At 42.2% G+C, this 22,585-nt stretch overlaps 1 protein-coding gene across 5 annotated transcripts in view; it reads left to right on the top strand.

The window, feature by feature from the left end:
- Positions 1-22,585, top strand: part of SUGCT (succinyl-CoA:glutarate-CoA transferase) — a 689,609-nt gene that overhangs the window by 87,545 nt on the left and 579,479 nt on the right. For all 5 annotated transcript variants that reach the window (XM_045005017.1, XM_045005019.1, XM_045005016.1 and 2 more), the window contains exon 9: positions 19,510-19,605. In XM_045005017.1, the coding sequence (XP_044860952.1) occupies positions 19,510-19,605 (96 nt within the window). The remainder of the gene's footprint in view (positions 1-19,509; positions 19,606-22,585) is intronic.

The following is a 22,585-nucleotide window of genomic DNA, read 5'->3' as shown; positions in this document are numbered from 1 at the left end:
TAGAAGACATTGTTTTCTTCATTCATATCTTTATTGGTAAATGTGTTTTAAATTGCAGGATAGCTTATGGGATTAGCAGTGAGCTTTAGGAACTTTTGCCTTTTAGGTGTCCAGTTCAAATCCAGACCACATTGATAGTCTCTAATGGTTGTCTTTGTGAGATGATGTAGTGGTCTCAGTTCAGGTCTTCAGGTATCACACAAACCATAACCATAAACTGATGATAATACTTTTGTGTTTGAATAGTACCTTTCATTCTGTTATCTCCGAGCACTTAACAAAAGTGGTAAGCCTGATCCCCATTTTTCAGATAGGGAAACTGAGACACAGAAAGTTTGTGATTTGCCCCAGGTCACATGATATATATCAGTGGCAGAATTAAGAATGAAATCCAGGTCCCCTGACTCTCTGCTTACTGCTATGCTTCCTAGGCAATGCTTCCTCTCTACTAGGCCATGTTGTGTTGTCTGTGTTAATTGGAGAGCTCATGGTTTGAATGGACACAGAGGGTGAACGTATCCTATTTAGAGGTGGTTATTGCTGGTGAATGTTGAGGCACATTGGTAGGGCAGGATATAGGAATCTTACACAGTTATCCGTGTTTTATCTAGCCTGTGGATGAACAAGGAAGTTTGTCTCCAAGGCTATTTAGCACCAGCTTTCCAAACCACTAAATTCTCCCTCTGTCTTTTGCACATGATTAAAAAAGTGTAGTGCACACACTACATAGAGAAATATGTTTTCTTTCACTACGTATCTTCGAGGTAGCAAAAATGAATGCTAAGTTACTTTTAATTGTTCTAAAAAATATGGGTCAAATACTACTCTTTGTTACAAGGGTATAACTTTTGAATCATTCCACTGAGTTTATCAGCATAAGAGACAGCAGAATTTGGCACTGTATGCTTTCGCTTGAGCTATACCAAGAGTGGGCAAACTTTTTGGCATGAGGGCCACATCTGGGTATGGAAATTGTATGGAGGGGCATTAATGCTCATGAAATTGTGGGTTGGGATGCAGGAGCGGGTAAGGGCTCCAGTAGGGGGTGCGGGCTCTGGGGTGAGGCCAGAAATGAGGAGTTCAGGTCACGGGAGGGGGCTCCGGGCTGAGGTGGAGGGGTGAGGGCTCTGGTTGGGGGTGCGGGCTCTGGGGTGGGGATGGGAGTGCAGGGGGTGCTCCGGGCTGGGACTGAGAGGTTCAGAGGGCGGGAGGGGGATCAGGGCTGGGGCAGGGAGTTGGGGCGTGGGACGGGGTCAGGGGGGCAGGCTCTGGGCTGCGCTTGCCTCAAGCAGCTCCCAGAAGCAGTGGCATGTCCCCCTCATGACTCTTAAGCAGAGGCACAGCTAGGAGACTTTGCGCGCTGCCCTGTCTTCAGGCACTGGCCTTGCAGCTCCCATTGGCTGCAGTTCCTGGCCAATGGGAGCTGTGGGGGTGGTGCTTGGGGCTGGGGCAGTTTGCGGAGCCCTCTGGCTGCCTCTATGCGTAGGAGCTGGAGGGAAAACATGCCACTGCTTCCGGGAGCTGTGTGGAGTGGGGCAAGCCCCGGACTCCGCTCCCCAGCTGGAGCTCGAGGGCCGGATTAAAACATCTGGAGGGCTGGATGTTGCCCCTGGACCATAATTTACCCACCCCTGAGCTATACAGATTTTTGAAAGAGCAATATTAATGTGTTTGAAAGAAAAGCTGAGTTTGGCCTCAGAGATTACGTACTGTTTCTGCTATTTCGAATCATTAGTAATACATAAAGTCTGGTAGATTATGCTCCACCTAGACCTTGGATTGATTGGGTTGTACTAATGATAGTTGAAGATGATTTATTAGCTAGGGAAAGGAGGAAGGAAAACCCCATCTTTTCTAAAAAGTATAGGAAACATATTAAAACATAGCAATAGACTAGAGCAGGGAAAGGAGAGAGCTTGACGATGAAGATAGACATTAGTTCCAGTCAATACAGTGAGTTTATTATGGTCTTTGAATTATGGACATGACTCTGGATATGAAACTGAAAGTTTTACTATGGTTTGTTACCAATGTACAATATATCAGAATCACTTTATGGATTAGAAGAAAAAGTGCAACCCCCGAAACTGGAAAGTAAGAGTTCAGGCTAACAGATGTAAAGAAGTGAAAAAATGAAGAAGTATGAGTAACCAACAGGGCAATAAACAAATTTTTAGTGCTCTCCTGATCCAAACTCCATGAGGTCAACGGGAATCTTTCCATTGACTGGAATGAGCTTTGAATAAGGCCCATAGGTCCACTGTATGGTGTAGTAATTTGTATAAACAATGAGAGAACAGACTGTAACTTGATGGAGGAAGGTGCCAAGGTCAGGTTACAGTAAGTGAGTAAAAGAACTGAATTCTGTGTGATGCTGAACTTCTGGAGGTCTAATAACCCCCACAAGCTTGTCCTATTGGAGATGCTGATGGAATTTTGGCAGGACAGGAACAGTGGCTATTATAGTAGATCCGTAGCATCAATGTTGTTCTGATTTAGAATATGTCCGATAGGAGTAATTTCAAGAGGGGTGAAGGAAGAACATGATGCTGAAACATCATGTTCTGATTACTTTGATCTGATGAAGTAATTACATAGTGACCATAAGCCACTGTTTGTATTATTCTGTATTACATTGTTTCCAGCACAGCAGTTAAATTATAAACTTCTCACAGACCTGCTGTTTGGTACAAATTCAGTTAAAGTACAATACTATATAAATAATAATGATCAGAATGTGTTATATGGTTAAAAACAAAATCAAATGTACGTACAAAAAAAGACTAAAGTGTAGGTTGCAGTTGATCATAGAAGAGCCTAAAGTTTCTGAAGGATTATTAACCAAATTAGACTCCTCTGATTAAAACTAGACTACAATTATGTATCATTCTATTTCGTGTTGAATAACTTCAGCTGAAACTCAGTTCTGGATCTATCTAAGAAAATCATTATTATATAGAGAACCATACACCTGTGTTTTGTAACCATTCAAATTGTTCCTTAATTAATTTAAAAATAATTTATCAAAAGTTTTTTAACTTTAGAGTCAATCAGTTATATTTTGGATTCATTCATTTTCCAGTGCTGAGAGTCAAGAAATTTGGGGGCGAGCTAGAAATGCAAAATGAATCACCAGCAAGAAATGCCATATCTTGGCTCCAGGCATCCAGATGGTTAATACAAGCCCATTTATTTCCCAAATCAAACAGAACTTTGGACCACATTTTTCTTTTGAGCTGTACACTTTGACACCTCAATAGATGAACCCCCATTTATGCTGAAGAAAACATAAAGAGTTCAAAGAAGGCACAATGGATGAATGAACGGTGGGTGCTCATTAATGTTGCAGAGACACAGATGTAATCTAGCACTCTTAAACTGTGTGCCATTTCAAACATTTCACTCACCTGCAGAGGTTTGTTTCGTATGTCATTCCCAGAGTGCATTAGCACCAAAGAGCTTAATGGGCTATTTCCAAAGGCTTTTTAGCCTTACAACACAATGCAGGACTGTCTCTTACTCTCTTTATCTCTCTCTTTTTCTGGTATGTGAACCAGAAATTTGTGTTACTGCAGCCTATGCCAAAGCAGTTGAAAGCAGGCCTCTCTCCTAAAAGTGCTTTTTGTAAGATTTACCTAAAGATATTACTAGTAAAATAAAATGACCTTTTGCTGTTTGATGAAGTTCAGTTCTTTCTGCTAGCAGAAAAACTATTTGACTTCACTGAACAACAAAGCTCCTGGGTAGGTATAACCACTTGTTGTGTAGAAATTCTGATTGCACATTTTCTTAATCTCTGTAAACTTGTTTTGCTATAGTAAATGGATATTTTAAGTTACAAGATCATAAATAAGAATATAGGAATGGCCATACTGCATCAGACCAATGGTCCATCTAGCCCAGCATTCTGTCTTCCAACAGTGGTTAGTGCCAGATTCTTTGTTTAGAGCAGGGATTGGCAACCTTTGGCACGTGGCCCGCCAGGGTAAGCACCCTGGCGGGCTGGGCCGGTTTGTTTACCTGCCACATCCGCAGGTTCGGCCAATCACGGCTCCCACTGGCTGCGGTTCGCTGCTCCAGGCCAATGGGGGCGGTGGGAAGCAGCGGCCAGCACATCCATTGGCCTGCGCTGCTTCCCACAGCCCCTATTGGCCTGGGACAGCAAACTGCGGCCAATGGGAGCCGTGATTGGCTGAACTGCGGATGTGGCAGGTAAACAAACGGGTCTGGCCTGCCAGGGTGCTTACCCTGGTGGGCCACGTGCCGAAGGTTGCCGATCACTGGTTTAGAGGGAATGAACAGAACAGGACAATTAGCGAGGGCTCAATCCCCTGTTGTCCAGTCCCAGTTTCTGTCAGTCAGGGGTTTAGGGCGCCCAGAACATGGGGTTGCATTCCTGACCATCTTGATTAATAGCCATTGATGGACCTGTCCTCCATGAACTTATCTAATTCTTTTTTGAACCCAGTAATACTTTTGACCTTTACAACATCCCCTGGCAATGAGTTCCACAGGCTGACTGTGCACTGTGTGAAGAAATACTTCCTGTTTGTTTTAAACCTGCTGCCTGTTAATTTCATTGGGTGACCCCTGGTTCTTGTGTTATGTGAAGGGGTATATAACACTTTCCTATTCACTTTCTCCCCACCAATCATGATTTTATAGATCTCTATTATATCCCCCCTTAGTCATTTCTTTTCTAAGCTGAGCAGTCCCAGTCTTTTGTCTCTCCTCATATGGAAGCTGTTCCATACCCCAATCATTTTTGTTGCTCTTCTTTGCATTTTTCATTTCTAATATCTTTTTTGAGGTGGAGAGACCAGAACTGTATGCAGTATTCAATGTGTGGACGTATCATGAAATTATATAGTGGCATCATGATATTTTCTGTCTTATTATCTGTTCCTTTTTCTAATGGTTCCTAACTTTCTGTTTAGCTTTTTTTGACTGCCACTGCACATTGAGCAGATGTTTCAGAGAACTATTCACAACGATTCCAAGATCTCTTTCTGAAATAACAGCTAATTTAGAACCCATCATTTTATATGTATAGTTGGGATAACTTTTTCCAATGTGCATTACTTTGCACTTATCAGCATTGAACTTCATCTGCCATTTTGTTGCCCAGGCATCTGGTTTAGTGAGGTCCCTTTGTAACTCTTCATAGTCTTTGGAGTTAACGATCTTGAGTTATTTAGTATTGTCTGCAAACTTTGCCTCCTCACCGTGTATGCCTTTTTCCAGATCATACCACAGTAGTTCTACAATTTCATGTTTGAGTTCCTTCAGAACTCTGGGGTGAATACCATCTGGTCCTGGTGACTTATTACTGTTAAATTTATCATTTATTTAGGGACAAGTCCCATCATATCATCAAACACACCCCTTTGCAAAGGGAAGCTGCAAAAGATGTTCTATGTATCAAAAATATCAGGATTATGGATTCTGTAGATTTCTACTCACTCCCTATTTTGTTACCACTCACCCTGGAGTTAATTTTGCTGAAAATTTTCTGTGTTTTGCTGAACATTTTCTGTGCTGCCTTATGAGAGCACCAGTAGCGTTAGTAAATATTCTTTTAGAAGTGTAAATGATGTAGTAGGGACTCCTGGGGGATAGTTAATGGGAATTCACAAGCGTCCTGCTGAAAATGAATGTGTGTTGGTTTTTCAGCAGTCCGGCTGTAATGGATTCATATAACTCATTTAACACTTTTTTCTTCATTGCCAAAAATAGCTGCTTATCAATTCAACCAGAAACTTACTGAAATGTGTAAACTTTCTACCCCCATATACTTGTACATTGCTGTGTATGATAATTGAATTATTTTTAAAAACCTTTTATCTAGCATGACCCCTTTTTTTAAAGACTGATGTCCCATATTACTGATATATTGCCAATATTTTAATTGGAAGATCCCCGTTAAGATCTGAGAGTAAACACAGCCCATTTCCACTTCCAGAACAAATCTGGTCATCAGATGACCATAGTGTCCTAGTGGTTTCTAACTTTGCTTTTTATTGCTAGCAGGGCCGGCTCCAGAGCCCAGCGGGGCAAGCACCCGCCTGGGGCGGCCCTTTCCCGGGGGGGCGGCAGGCTGGGCCGGCAGACCTGCTGCAGTCATGCCTGCGGGAGGTCCACCGGAGCCCCGGGAGCAGCAGACCTGCCGCAGGCATGACTGCGGAGGGGACGCTCGGCCGGCGGCTCCAGTGGACCTCCCGCAGGCATGACTGCGGACGGTTCGCTGGTCCCGCGGCTCGGCTGCACCTCCCGCAGGCATGACTGCGGCAGCTCAACCGGAGCCGCCGGACCAGCGAACCGCCCGCAGCTGCGGGAGGTCCAGCCGAGCCGCGCGACCAGCGGACCCTCCGCAGTCATGCCCGCGGGAGGTCCGCTGCTCCCGCGGCTCGGGGGCGCCTCCCGGGCATGACTGCTTGGGGCGGCCAAATTTGTAGAGCCGCCCCTGATTGCTAGGGATGATTGTTGCCAAATAGGACATTTATTTCTGAAGAGGATGATTATATGGATGCTAAACACCCCCAGTTCCAAGCAATGTTAATGGCATTGGCTACATTAAGATATTTTCCCTAAAAAATCCTACTGTTGCTACAACGTCCAGCTCATCTGGTGGAAGAAACAGTGTGAGTCCTCATGTAGGCAAGGCCCCAGGCAGCTACCAGCATTTTAAACACTGTGGTGTGTGGCCATACTCTGACCTGGGCTGAATGATGTAGTACTTGAGAGACTGATGGCCATCAGAAGCCCTGCATGAATAACTACACACACGGTTGCTATGGCCAACGGAGAAGCAGCTGTGACAGCAATGATGGGAAAAAATTCTAGCACCCCACTACCCCAACCCTTATACGCGCCGCATCTTGCCAGAGGTGCATGGCCATTTATAGGACAGAGACCTAAGAGTTCTCCTGTTCAAGCTGCTTATGCCTAACCTGAAAGCACAAACCTCTGGCAGAACTGTTAGTTGTTGCAAAGGTCTGATAATCTTCTCAAAGAGAGAGTGAGAGTAATGAGCAGGTGCAGATGAATTCTTAAGAAAGAAAGAAATTCTGTTTTCATGCAAATACCAGTAATAGAAAGTGCAAGGATTAAAAAGGAAAGTGGTTAAAGTTTTTAGAAGCATCTAAGTGATTTACTAGCCTAGCTCCCATTTTCAAAAATGTCATAGGGTATATCTGCACAGCAACTGAACACCCACAGCTGGCCCAGGTCAGCTGACTTGAGCTTGTGGACTTGGGCTGTTGGGCTGTAAAATTGTGGTGTAGATGCTTGGGCTGGTGCCTGAGCTCTGGGACCCTGCCAAGAGGAGGGTCCCAGAGCCGGGGCTCCAGCTCGACTCTGAATGTCTACACCATGATCTTCTATTTCAGAGCAGAGCAGATCAAAATTAGGGAACTTTTAGTATGCAGCAGCAGAGTCCACATGGACAGTTAGCATGCGGCAGGCTAGTGAGAAGTAGATTTACACCCCAGCTTGCCATACATTATTTGTATAGACAAGCCCTAAAAAAGCCTAGACAGGCAATAGGATGCAGGCTTCTAAATCACTTGGGCACTTTTAAAATTTTTTACCTGGAGTGTGTATTTTATACTGTAAATGGCATTGTTTCCAAACAGAGGACCAAAACTGAAAGGAGCCCTACTACAGTTTCCATTTGTGTGTGTGCAACTTTGGATGGAAAAATACCTGTGTCAGATATGGGGCAGGGTCTGTCTTTATGATGTGTGTGGCACAGAACTGAGTACAATGAGGCCCTAATGCCTGACTGGAGCCTTCAGGCAATACTGTAATGCAAGCGATACTACTATTAATACATGCTTTAATGCCAATGCTTGCACACGATAACATTTTTCATGAACAGAATCTCTTTGTCTGAGTTTTGCATGAATAGATTCTGTTACCTGTGTGCTCAACTGTCAAGGTCAGGCACTCCTGTGTGCTCATGTTAGTGCTCTAGAAATATATGTGCAGGTGTTTGCACACAAGGCTGGGTTATGTGAAAGAAATGGAATCCACTTTTTGAAAATTTAGCCCCATTATTTTCTAAATTGTCAATGGCACACAATAAGTTGTCTTCAAAAATAGTCCAAGGAATAGAAAATAAGACCCAGCATAAAAGTTCTAATTCCTATTTTGTTGACAAGAACAGCTTCTGATAAGAAAATACTTTTTATATACAGTAAAATAGCTATTTGAATATAAACCGAAGAAGAAAAAATTCTTGTGCAGAGTTAAACATTTGACAAAACTATAAAAATGAAGGCAGGAACGTTGATGATATTTGTACTGGTGGCTTTTCTATCCTAAACAGAAGCAATCTTGAACAAATCATTGTAGGTGGACCTGATAGCACCACAGATAACTAAGTCTGCCTACCACTTTCCATTTTAAGACCCTGTTTTCAGATGCTTATAGCTTTGCCAGTCTTCAACAGTTTTGGCTGAAATTTTCCATGCCAGGTGTCTGCCACTGGCTGAACAATTAATTAATTTTATTTATTCATTTATTTATAATTTCAGCTAAAATGGTTCAGCTGTTTTCAGGAATGAGGCTAGGGAAAAAGACATTGTTTTGCCCTCTAAAAAGAATTCTTACATCTGTTTGATTGCTTTGAAGCAGTGACTTGAAATTTGGCAGGAGGGTTGGCCTGGTGTCAGGGATGTGCCTTTTGGGAGGATCAGAAGGAGACAGGAGGTGGTAAGGGGAAATAGGGGTGCGGGGGGAGTCAGGAGCTGGTTTCTGGGTAGTGTGGTAGATAGGAGCAGAGAAGGAAAGGGCTGAAGGGGTGGAGGGCAAGAGATGGGGACAAGGGATGGTCAGGGGTGCCTGAGGCCACATATTGAATGAGATGGATAAAAGGAAATATTGAATAAGTACCCATTCACTGAATGAGACAGTGATCCTGTTGAAAAAATATGTGATTGTGTAATTAAAAACTGAATTATAATACTTATGCACAAGGTGGCCAATTTAAGATTGCACTGGCAACCTTAGTTCTGGCATTTCCTAACTTTGAAGTGCTTGAGTTTGCAACCTTAATAATGTTCTTTTAAGGTAGAGTTTTTAAATGTTATTTAGGATATTGAGTGCATACCAGTGACTTATTTAAGCCATCCAGTGATGGCTCTTTTGCTCCATAATCTTCATTTTAAAAAAAGCATGTACAATTGAATTTACCTTAGTTTTAGATAGCGCTCATTGGAAAGAAATCAGTTCCGATTTATTTCATGAAACTGAGCAGTCATGTCAAACAGGGAACCAGAAATCAGCACAATAATATACTTACGTAACAAAAAGTTATAGTTTAAGTAACTTTCAGATTTCAAAGAGTTTGAAGCTAGGACTGACGACCAACCTGGACGTATCATATCATGCTTCTGTATCAGTGGACCCCTCCATTTGATGATGCAATGGGATAAATAAAAGGAGGATCTGTTCTGACTTTACATTTCTTTGAGGTGTTGCTTTTTTTACAGCTTTAAGTTGAAATCTGTATTTGGCTATATACATTTTTTTAAATTCAGTTGTAACTTTTGTATTAATTTTTTAAACTTTTCTTGGAAACACTGTTAAGTACTGTCTCATAGAAGATAGAGATGAAAAAGACCTTTCCCTGCCAAAGTGTGTTCCCTGTATAGCACATTTTCTAATACTTTGTCTAGTCTATTTTTAAATGGGACTGTCAATAGGAGTGGTGTGCCTAACTCCCCTAGTCTCATTTGAAGATCCCAACGAGACTGAATTAATTTTTTGAGTTCTATTTTATCAAGCTGCTGAATGGATATCCCTTGAGACCAAAATCCTTTATGCATAGAACAGCTACTGTACAATGTGTCAACAAAGATGTCAACACTGCAAGTTTCCCTTTTCCCATCCCTCCAGTTTTCCCTATGCTATGTTCTGGAAGGACAGTCTGCAGGGTTGAGAGGCTAGCTCAGTCTCCATACCAGTAAAGCTCTTGATCTCTGCAGAGATAGCTAGTCGTGCTGCCAATTTTGAGGGTGCTTTTTATGATGTAAGCTCCTTTTCAGTAAGAACTGGACTGAGCCCACTAACTGATTTCACACAGGTTGCCAAGCAGTCATTAGGTGGCAACAGTGTTCAGTCACCTCCAACCTGCCTCAAACCCTTTTATTTCCTTTGGGATAGTTTTCATTATGGCTTGTGAATTCCCAGTAGTGTCTTCTAGATTTATTGGTATCCAGATTGATTGAGAGGTAAAATTTCCTCTTACCTGTACAAGTGTCTGTTACATTTTTATTAGATGGTTGAAAAACAGCAAAAAGAAATAAAACAAAAAACAAACAAACAAACAAAAAACCCTTGCAACATTTTGTCACTTTTTTGTTGAAAATTTTCTTCAAAGATTTTCCACAAGTTCCAGGCCAGGAATCAGTGTTAATGAGTTTACCATCTTGAGAAGACTGCCTCTGTGGTGGGGACCATTTCTTGTTTGCAGGAGGCAATTCAGTGCCAAAATCTATCAGCCTTGCAGTGTGGATAAGTCAACACGAACTGGATATCTTTATTATGAGAAATGAGCCTTATTGGCAAGAATACATTCCTTCTGTAGAGTAATATGACCGTATTAAGCAGATATACTTGTACATGAAAGCAGTGGAATGAAAGCAGTATTTTAAAGGTCTTCCTCCTGCTTTCATTGAATTCAATGGCAAAAACTCCCATTGTCTTAAGTGAGTTCAGAATCTTCTAAGTGAATTTTTTTTTAATATACCAACCAAAGGAATCTTTTTTTTTTTTTTTTTACACAACTGAGACTCAGAAAAGGGATAAGAAAAAGGAATGAACTCTCCCTCCTTTCCCTCCTTCAAACCACCCTCTCCAGAAGAATCAAGTCTGTATGTTAGTTTGGGTTCAAGAAGCTATGGAGCTATGTTGATTTACACTGGCTGAGGGTCAGGCCCTTTACTGGGTGGTTTTTAGTAGCCTTTTAGGAAGTGAGAGGAAGATACTTTTTCACAGAGTAGTACAGTAAAGGCAGAAGCAGAGTGACTAGCATTTTCGCACTGCAACACATTGAAACAATTCAGGGCTTTTGTTCTACAATGCTATAAATTAAAATCTGAGTATTCTATAAGCAGGTTTCACAGTATGTTGTAAAAGCATATCTATGCTGCACATAGGGAAGTGCCTTAATAAAACTTATAAGGCATTATATGGATTTTTGTACCTTGTATCAAAGTTTCTGTAAAGCAGCCTACATTTTCCCCCAACAAATCCAAAGGCTGAGAGGAAATAAAACTAACTTGGATATGAATCAAAGCCTGATAAGGATGTATGAAAATAAAATAGACACTACTTTGGAAGGATAAGAAAGAGAACAGTCTAACTGAAAATGTTGTTTTTTCATCTTTCTACTTACTCATCACATTTTTCTGTTTTTCCTGCCCACTTATTGAGCTTACACATAAATGATTGAGTCAGTGAACTCATTGTAATAAATTTTGTTTGATGTGCTGTCTTAAAAAAATATCTTTTGAAACTCTGTCTCTTTTCGCTGTCTGCTCTTACCTTCTGGCATTTAATATCCAGTTTCCTCATCTGTCTGATTGTCTCTGACTGAATATAGTTTTTCAAACCTTAATGCAGCTCTTTTTGTTCTGGTTTAGGTAGGTATGTAAAGTAAACATATGATTTGACCATCATTAGTAATTTTGCAAAGGAATGTAAATGTGTGTGTTCCCTTCACTGAGTTTAAAAAAAATAAAAAGAATAGTCTGTGTATAGACACTTGATAATATACATTTACAGTAGGTAGATCTGTCTGTGCAGGCAAATGAATACAGAGATTACTTTATCATTGAATTACATCTGGCTTAGTGTTTACAGGTACAGAAGTTGCTCTTGTGGGTTTGTTCCTTATTAAAATTGAAACAGGCCTGTAGTGTTTTAAGAAAACAGCTTTAAGTACAGACTAAACAAAAATACTTAATTTTATACATATATAAAGATCCTTTCATCCCAAAGGGTTGCAGAGCATTTTACAAACTGATACTTTAGTGCAGCCATTCTGTGTGCATGAAGCATCTATAGCATCTAATCCCCACACAAAATACTTTAACAACATAAGTAAGGTAACTACAGTAGTATAGTGTTTATACAAAACACATAAAACTGAAAGTTAAAATGTATGGAAATGTAGAGTTATGGTAATTTTAAATATTTATTCCATTACGCTTACAGTTCATCATTTGGCTAACAATAATCTAGATGAGGAAATCCACTTTATGTACTTAGTAACAGCCTTAACTCTGATCAACAAGATAAATGGTATACTGTTCCAACCTAATTATATGCTTTACATAAATCATATATTAGCAATGTATATTCTGAAAGATTTTGTGAGTATGTCTTGTTGGTCAGAGTTAAGATATGCAAGGGGAGGGGGAGAGAGAGAGATGAAGAAAAATCCGATAGCCTGGGGACCATGCAAAGCATAGCAGCTTCACAAGATGGTGTAATGGCTGATCTACGAGGAAAGGTTTAAAAAAATGGGCATGTTCAGTCTTGAGAAAAGAAGACTATGGGGTGGGGGCTGATAACTATTCAAATATGTTAGGGGCTGTTATGAAGAGGATGGGGATCAGTTGTTCTCCTTGTCCACTGAAGGTAGGAAATAATGGTCTTAATCTGCAAGGGAAGGGGCTGGTGTCTGACGCTCGGAGGAGGAGAGCTGGGGGCGAGGACTCTGGATTCCTAGGTTTCCAGCTGGGCTCTAGTTGTTTGAGGAGGTGGGGGGCAGATGGAGACTAGGGCTCTGGAGTCCTGCGTTCTGCCCTCAATGCCGGAGGGCAGTGGGGTCCAGTGACCTGGGGTGGAGAAAGAGGCGTGACCCAGCTGTTCCCAGGGTCCAGCAGGCGGCGAGCCGCAGCCCCGGACTCGGGTTTGGGCTTTGGGATGCAGCCTGCCCCAGTACAGAGCCGAGCTCATCCCGGCACCGGGGCTCCAACCCCAGGGCAGCCTGCCTGAGTCCAGGGAATGGGGCCGGCCATGCTTGGGTCGGGTGGGCACATGGCGCAGCTGGGACCCAGGACCCTTCCCCACTTACAGGCCTCGCGGGTGCTGCAACTCCTGTGGGGCTGGGTCCTTCTTCCTGCCCCTGCCGGCGGGTCCACTTTCAGGGCTGCTCAGACTCCATGGACACCAAGTAGCGGTATGGACATGCTAACCCAGAAACACAATCTCCTGCCGGAAGTGACGGAGGTCAGGAAAGCATGTGCAAATGCCAGTGGGAGGGGTGGAGAAGAGCGTGCCGGGCAGGGCAGGATTTTTAATGGCACGCTGCTGCCTGCTGGGGTCCCGGCCACCGGCCCCGCTCAGCCCGCTGCTGGCCTGGGTTCGGCAGCAGGCTGAGCAGGGCCGGCGGCCAGGACCCTGGCAGGCAGCAGCATCCCATTAAAAATCTGCTCGCATGCCATCTTTGGCAGGCGTGCCATAGGCTGCCAATCCCTGCCCTACACTGTGGCCCTTGCGCCCCAACCCCTGCACTCCCTGCCTGTGCCCAGGTGGGGAAACTGATGTGGATGCATGGAGTGGCTGGCATTGCTGTTTGCCCCCACCCACTCCAGCGCTGCTCCTCCATGCACCCCTAGGGGGCTTTGAGGTGGGGAGTGAGAAGCGACGTCCAGGCTCCTTGCATCCCGCTCACTTCCCCCATCTGGGCTGTGTACGGGGAGGACAGCAGAGCAGCAGCTCCGGATGTTCGCCTCACAGCATAGCCCAGGTGGGGAAAGTGACCTGGACGCACGGAGTGCTTGAGGTTGCTACTTGCTCCCTCCCTCCAAGCCCCCTGGGGGGTTGCGGAAGAATGTTGTGGGGGGGAGCAGTATCTGTGCATTGCTGCTCGCCCCTCCCCACCCCCATTCCTCCGTCAGGAGGAAGCAGGCAGAAATCTGGGCACCCCCCAACCCCTGTGGCACTTCTCTGCCAACCAGGAGCAGTTTCTGACTTCTGACCTCTTGACCATGGTGCCTCTGGCAGTTACCCGGGTGGCCCACCCATAAGGCCGGCCCTGACACCTGTCAGGGATGGTCTGGATTTACTTGATCCTGTCTCAGCACAAGGGGCTGGAATTGATGGCCTCTCAAGGTCCCTTCTAGCCCCACATTTCTATGTTTCTAAGGGCTAGTCTACACTTACCAGCCAGGTCGACGCGGTGAGTTCGACTTCTCAGAGTTCGAACTATCGCGTCTAATCTGGACGCGATAGTTCAAACTCCAGAAGCGCCGTGGTCGACTCTGGTACTCCACCACTGCAAATGGCGGTGGCGGAGTCGACCTTGGAGCCGCGGACTTCGATTCCGCGGCGTCTGGACGGGTGAGTAGTTCGAACTAGGGTACTTCGAATTCAGCTACGCTATTCACGTAGCTGAATTTGCGTACCCTAGTTCGACCCCGCTTCTTAGTGTGGACCAGCCCTAAGAGAGGAGTAGCTTTTAAGTCTAATTAATTCGTTAAAGATGTATGATAGAAGTAGCAAAGTGTCAGGGAACTCACCCAGTTAAACACTTCACCTTTGTTGTATAAAACATAAAGCATTGAAGAGCTAAATTGGATGTGTTCTAAGCCAGTGTTGTTTGTACAATCATGAAACTTTCAACTGTGATTTTCAAAGGGGTCTGGGGGAGTTAGGTGCCCAACTCATATTGAAAGTCAATGGGAGATGAGCACCTAACTCCCATAGATGCCATTTGAAAATCCCAATCTCGAGTAGTTCAAGCCCTGATTCAGCAGAGTATTTGGGCATTTGTGCAACTTTAACCCTAAAAGTAGTTTATCGACTTAAGTGGGATTATTCATGTGTTAAAAATTATGCATGTGCTTAAGTACCTTGGTGAATCGGGGCCTCAGCTGGCGTGGGGGCAACGTCTAGTTCCAAGTGCATTGAGGCTCTGCTAAGCTGCACAGGGTTCCTGCCTTTCCCTTGGACTCGTTGCCTGTTGTTGCTGACACAAACGTCTTTGCCCAGCAGCTTTGATGATGGAGATCCATTCAGTACTGAGGAAGATTGTCAATAATCCTCTTCGTGTTTCAGATTTCTTTTCCGTCTCCATTGTAGTGAGCACAAGTGCCTGTGGACATGTATGTGTGTGAATTTGCTAGTGCTAGAACAGTTGTATTCATCTGTTAGGATCATAGAATTGTAGGTCTGGAAGGGACCTCGAGAGATCTTCTAGTCCAGTCCCCTGCACTTTTGGCAGGTTTAAGTATTATTTAGACCAGTGGTTCTCAAAGCCAGTCTGCCGGTTGTTCAGGGAAAGCCCCGGGCAGGCCGGGCCGGTTTGTTTACCTGCCGCGTCTGCAGGTTCTCCCGATCGCGGCTCTCACTGGCTGCGGTTCGCCGCTCCAGGCCAGTGGGGGCTGCGGGAAGCAGCATGGGCCGAGGGATGTGCTGGCCGCCCTTCCGGCAGCCCCCATTGGCCTGGAGCGGCGATCGGACGAACCTGTGGATGCAGCAGGTAAACAAACCGGCCTGGCTCGCCAGGGGCTTTCCCTGAACAGACGGTGGACCGGCTTTGAGAACCACTGATTTAGACCATCCCTGACAAGTGTTTGTCTAACCTGCTCTTAAAAATCTCCAATGACGGAGATTCCACAACCCCCCAAGGTAATTTAATTTATTCCAGTTCTTAACTACTCTGACTGTTAGGAAGTTTTTCCTAATGTCCAACCTAAACTGCCCTTGCTGCAATTTAAGCCCATTGCTTCTTGTCCTATCCTCAGAGGTTAATGAGAATAATTTACCTCCTTCCTGCTTGTAACAACCCTTTATGTACTTGAAAACTGTTATCATGTCCCCTCTCAGTCTTCTCTTCTCCAGACTAAACAAACCCAATTTTTTCAATCTTCCCTCATAGATCATATTTTCTAGACCTTTAATCATTTTTATTGCTCTTCTCTGGACTTTATTCAGTTTGTCCACATCTTTCCTGAAATGTGGCACCCAGAACTGGACACAGTATTCCAGTTATGGCCTAATCAGCGCAGAGTAGAGCGGAAGAATTATTTCATGTCTTGCTTACAACACTCCTACTAATACATCCCAGAATGTTTGCTTTTTTGCAACAGTGTTACACTGTTGACTCATTTAGCTTGTGATCCACTATGACCCCCAGATCTCTTTCTGCTGTACTCTTCCCTAGGCAGTCATTTCCCATTTTGTATGTGTGCAACTGATTGTTCCCTGCTAAGTGGAGTACTTTGCATTTGTCCTTATTGAATTTCATCCTATTTACTTCAGACCATTTCTTCAGTTTGTCCAGATCATTTTGAATTTTAATCCTATGCTCCAAAGCTCTTGCAACCCCTCCCAGCTTGGTATCATCCACAGACTTTATAAGTGTACTCTCTATGCCATTATCTAAATCCTTGATGAAGATATTGAACAGAACTTGACCCAGAAATGATCCCTGTGGGACATCACTCGTTATGCCCTTCTAGCTTGACTGTGCACCACTGATAACTAGTCTCTGGGAATTGTTTTTCAACCAGTTATGCACCCGTCTTATAGTAGCTCCTTATAGGTTGTATTTCCCTAGTTTGTTTATGAGATGGTCATGCAAGACAGTATCAAAAGCCTTACTAAAGTCAAGTATACCACATCTATACTGCTTCTCTCCTACCCACAAGGCTCCTATCCCTGTTTAAAAAAAAAAAGCTGTTAGGTTGGTTTGACATGATTTATTCTTGACAAATCCATGCTGATTGTTACTTATCACCTTATTATCTTCTAGTTATTTTGCAAATTGGTTGCTTAATTATTATCTTTCTAGGTACAGAAGTTAAACTGACTGATCTGTAATTGCCCGGGTTGTCCTTATTCCCCTTTTTATAGTTTGGCACTCTTTGTCCTTTCCTGGTCCTTTGGAATCTCTCCTGTTTTCCATGACTTTTCAAAGATCATTGCTAATGGCTCAGATCTCTCCTCAGTCAGCTCCTTGAATATTCTAGGATGCATTTCATCAGGTCCTGGTGACTTGAAGACGTCTAACTTGTCTAAGTCATTTTAAACTTGTTCTTTCCCTATTTTAGCCTCTGCTCTTACCTCAATTTCACTGGCGTTCACTATGTTAGAAGCCAATTGCTACTAACTTGTAAAGGGTGATGGGGAAAAATTGGAAGACACTGTAAATTTTTTTTAAAGCGCTGTCTCTCTCTTTTGTAACTTCCAATACTTGAAAAATATTTGTTCTATGAAACTGATATTAGGGGTGAGGGAGAATTGAAATCCTGGCCCCATTAAAGTCAAAGGCAGAATCCTCAATACCTTCATCAGGGCCAGGATTAACCCACAATGTCCTATATAGAATTCAACAAAATAGTTTCCAGAGGGAAATGTTAGTCCTGTGAGAAGTTAAGTGTGTGAGTGTAAAATAAATCTTGGTTGCAAGCTTAATTGTCGTGGCCCGTATTATACATCTCACCTACAACTGAAATGCAGACATCTCTCGGGGTGAAACACTGCAAAAGTCTAACTTTGTACCATAACAGAACAAAATACTTTGGGACAGGAATAAAGCAAGAATTCCATAATCATTTGCAGTTGTAGGTGGAATTTTGCTACGGAAATTGGAAAATGTCCAGGATACTGGGGCTAAAATACCTACTTTTCACAAGTCCTCAAAACATCAGTTTTATGTCTCATCCAAAAGACACTTGTAACAACACAGTGTTTCTTCACACGTTGTTGGGATGTGAGTTGTGAACCAGAGGGAGGAGTACCACCTACTGAATCGCCAGTATCAATTCGTGCATCACCTAGGTTTTCCATGGGGGGAAGAGGGTATCCCCTGTTGAAATACTGCTAGGTTTTGGTTACCTTTTAGATGTGTCGAGGTCACAGTCAGATATAGTATGTTGCAGCTGAAATCTAGTTATGATATCCTTTCTGGACAGCACATGGATAATAAATACACAGTATTTTAGAAAATATATAGAAATTGTATTGTATTTGTAGCTGGATTTATGTGGGTGACCGAAGCTTTTTGACGGGTAACTGAACACTCAGTCAGTTTATATTTTCCTGTGTTTTCTGCTGGGCTGCATTATGAACGAATTAGGACTGCGTGTCTCGCCTGGGCTGCAATTTCACCATTCTGTTGCTTCTCTCTTTAAACATAAAAGGACAAATACTAGCTGTCCTTTCAGGGTGTGTGGGAAAAGAGGCAACTAGAAGGGTAACTGTGGAGAGAGTTGTGGCATCTTGCTTCCAGGCACTCTATAATTCATGGTATTGCATAACATTATATTGGGTGGAGCTTGAGGTAAATACCATGGGCTATGTACTTTAGTGCAGACTATACCAATCCATTTGCAACCCCTTTACACACCCTTCCTGTTGCTTCTCTTAGCTGCAATTTGTATGCGTAGTTGCAGAGGGCTCATTGTCATTGGAATACAGACTCAAAATATCTATAGCCATTTGAAAACAGTGTTAATTTGCACACATCTGGGGAAGAAATCTGAAGAAAATCAGAATTTGGCCCAAAGAATATTATGCTCTATTGTCTAAAATAAACAGTTGCTGTTAAAATGACTCAGTAGTAGTAATTTAAAGAGCATTTTTTGAAAAAGTTAGTCTAAAATGACATAGCCTTCACATTACCTTGATGAAAGTAATGTTCTAACGTATTGTTTGGATTGCAGACATATAGTTACAAACTTAATAGTCACATCCTGCATTCTTCCAATTAGTGGCAAATCTGCCATTAATTGCAAGAGAACCTCTGATTTTCAGGCATGACCACATCATAGATGTTAACCTTCTCCCCCCTCCCCACTAAAATACACATTTGATGTTATAAAGTGCAGATTACTTTCAGATTCACCCCCTCAGACTCTGGTCACTAAATTTAGCATGCCATATTTTTCAACTTTCTCTTTGAGTAACAACTTGATAAATCTCCTCATCATCCGATGGCAAATGATTTATTGAGGTTTGCTGCATAATTAATATTGCAGCTCATGTGGTGAGTGGTAGAATCCCGAAATATCTTCTGTGGCTTAGCCTGTATAGTAGAAGGAGAAGGTTGGGGAAGAGAAAAGGATAATCCTGTGATGGGGAAGGATAGTTTTGTGACTTAAGCATAGGAACGAGAGTCAGGAAATGTGGGTTTTGTTCCCAGCTCCGTCACTGCTTCCTGTCTGGCTTTGGGGAAGTCATTGCAGCTTTCTTTGCCTCAGTTGATCATGCTGTAAAATAGTCATAATACTTCCTGACCTTACAGGGTTGTGTGATGTTTTTAAATTACTTTGAAGCTATAGAAGCGCCAACTGTTGTTGATTAGAATTAATGGACACTGGTTACTTTGCCTGTTCATTGAGTAGCACTTACTCACACAAGTCATACTATTGGATATGTGGAATCTATAAGAAATATGAATTAAAGTAAGATGACAGTTGTCTGACAGACTGAAAATGCCAGGAAAGTTTGATGTCTCCCTGAATATTTGTCCTTTATCTCTTCTTGCAGGTTGCATGTCTTACCCATATAGCAGCTAATTACCTTAATTGCAAAATGGAAGCAAAGCGGTGGGGTACTGCTCATGGCAGTATTGTTCCTTATCAGGTAAGCAGATAACAGAAGATGTATTTTGTGCTTGTAATCTGTGGTTTTGTATAATATGGTATTGGGAAATGATTTACTCTTGCTGTGACCTACAGTATTCTGTAATGCATCAGCATCCGGCTAGAACAAGGCTTTGTTGTTCATTTTAGATTTTGCATATTTCTTCATCAGTGGTAGATTAGTAACAGGACACTGAAAAAGATCAAAGGTGTTTGCTGAAATTATATGACTTTAAAGCGTGATTGTTTTTCACCCGAGAGAGGCACTGAGTACAGCTATAGATGATTTGTATTGCGTGCTAATTATTGAACCAAACTTTATCACCACTGAATGCCAGTATCTTTTCCTTGTGTCTCTGTATGAGTGATATGAATGGGTTAGGGTGGTCCAAAGGTCCCACAACATTTAGGTAGCTTCCACTGACTTTGCTAACAGCTTCTCTTATCTTGTGTATGTTTTGAGGGGGTGGAGGAAGAGGAATAAAAGCCCATGTGTGGCATTTTTTTTATTGGGAGTTCAGAAGCTGCTGGTATTTTGCTAGTTGTTGAAGATACTTGGAATAACATGATGCCATTTACATAAATGACCACACTCTGATCTTTTTAAGAATTGCATCGGTCCAGTGCTGCGAACTCTGCCAGTAATCACAGAATAACCATTTGGTAGCAGATCATTTACTTGTCTTGATGGCAGTACTAATGTGAAGATCAGCACTTACATTTAATAAAAAGGATCTGCTGTCTGGGAACAAAATCTGTGTTTAAAGTGTGACTATAGATACACTGAGTGCTTGTGTGGGCTTGAATGGTAAGCTTTTCCCTGCACTCATCCACTGCAAATGGAAATTTAAAAATAGAAATACAGGTTGATTTATCCATAAAAAAAATCCCTATCTATATATCAGTGCAGCATTAGTACATCCATCTGTATTTTATAGAGCTAGGCCAAACCAGTAACTTTTGATCCAACCTCTTCTGAACTTCAGTTCATATTGCTATGTGTTGGGTTAAACCTCATCGATACTGGGGAGTGTAACTACCACCCTTCATTTAGGATAGCTGTAAGAAGCCAATAAGCTCCTTTAGGTAACCAGTAGCTGAAATAGTAGAGGCCTCCATTCTCAAAGATGGGCATATATCACAGCCTCAAACAAAGGCATGTGCAAAGCAAAGATGGGTGGAGAGGTTTTGCTGGCTATTGTGAAGGTGGTATGTCTGTGAGAGGAATGGTAGAAAGAGCAGAGATGCTGAGAGACAAGGTAACATCAGATGCAGCCTGAACAAGCACTGGGACTCTGGGAGCATGGCCTTGAGAAAAGCTAAGAGAGGGAGCTTTTGGGTAGAGTTCTGGTGAAAACGGGCTTGGAGCTGTGAGTAAAGAATTGTTCTTTTGTTCTTTGATTTCTTTTGTGTTCAGGAAAAGAGGACTTTGTACATTCTTTTAAAATAAAAAGTATTGCATCAAAGAAACACCTGACTCCATCATCGTTTTCTCCTCCTAACGGGGAAAAAAAGCTGCAAAACCCAAGCTACTAGGGTTCAAGGGGGATAGCAGTTAAAAACAAAAACCCAATCCAAACGACACTGAGTTTACTTAAGTAAAACCAAAACCTGACTACCTAAAACATTTTCTTTACCCTCCTGAGCTAGGATACTTGGATCCATTCACCTAGTTTTGCTCTTGCTTTTGCACAGCCAAAACCTAACTGAGATCTTGAAAAAGAAACGCACAAACATGGCTGCAGAGCATAAAGACTTAAGAGAAGTTTCATAACTCTGCTCATAAGTGAAGAGGGGTAAATCTATTTAGGATGCAGTGATCATAGGATAAATATGGATTTTGTTTAAATCTAGTCTAAAATATTAGTGGAAGAGTTATATTCTGGTCTACTTTCAATTTTTAAAAAGTATTTGGGGCATGTTCTTGTGGATTGACAGTATAATTATAAATAATATTATAATATTATAAGAAATCTTAATCTAATTAGAGTTCTCTATTTTTTGAGCTAGTAATTTATGGTGGGAGTGCTGTGGTTTTCCAGTGCTTTGGATGGATCATCTGCTAACTTTCCATTAGTGAACAACTATGAGAATTTTTACTTTCTAGAACTTTCCTTTGCATTTATATAGCTCCTTCCATCCAAGGATTTCAAAGTGCTTTAGAAATATTAATTAATTATGCTTCTCAGCACTGTTGTGAGGTAAATTTTATTGCATATTATTTACAGATGGATACACTGAGATACAGGGAGGTTAAGTGACCCAGATTACACAGGTAATTAGAACAGAGCTTGGAGTAGAACGCCAGAACCTGGATTTTTGGTTCCCAGACTTAACTATTAGAAATATTGCCTTTCACTTCCTAGAATAATATGCAAAGTTTTGAAATGTTAATCCTTCCAGAGAAATGTTTGTTTTCAAACATTTTGAGCTAATTAAATATAACTTGGTCAAATTATAAAAGCCCATTTCAGAAAATTTCATTCTGTTTCAGAAAATCTGTTGGTTTTTTTTTTCTCAGAAAATTTGTTTTGTTTTGTTTTTTTCCTTGGGACAGTGGACTTTTTTTAAAATTTGGCATATATGAGTCTTCAGACAGGCAGTAAATTACAAGTTTGAAGTGATGTGGAGTTTGCTACAGTACTTTAAAAATGTCAAAATGTTGTTAAATCATGGCAGATTAGGTAACCTTGGGAGTCTCTCTTTCAACAGATGTTGAGGATTTTAAAAAGCCAAAATGTAAACAATTTACAACATCTGCATCTCTATGCGTGACAGAATTCTGACCACAGTCACATCACAGTATTGACCAAAGCAAGCAGTATTTAATTAGAACATTTGAACATGCATGTAATTAGCAAGTGTACTTGCGTTAATTGATGCCTGTGTATTCTAGGGCTTCTTCGATGAATGCATTCAGCTGTGTGTATCAAGTGTCCTCTTGATTCCTATTTCATTAACCTGAAATCTCATGATTTTGG

This window comes from Mauremys mutica, chromosome 2 (assembly GCF_020497125.1).
Source record: "Mauremys mutica isolate MM-2020 ecotype Southern chromosome 2, ASM2049712v1, whole genome shotgun sequence".
In the NCBI taxonomy this organism is placed as follows: Eukaryota; Metazoa; Chordata; order Testudines; family Geoemydidae; genus Mauremys; species Mauremys mutica.
Note: the sequence above shows the minus strand (reverse complement) of the source record. Positions and strands in the feature narration are given on the sequence as shown.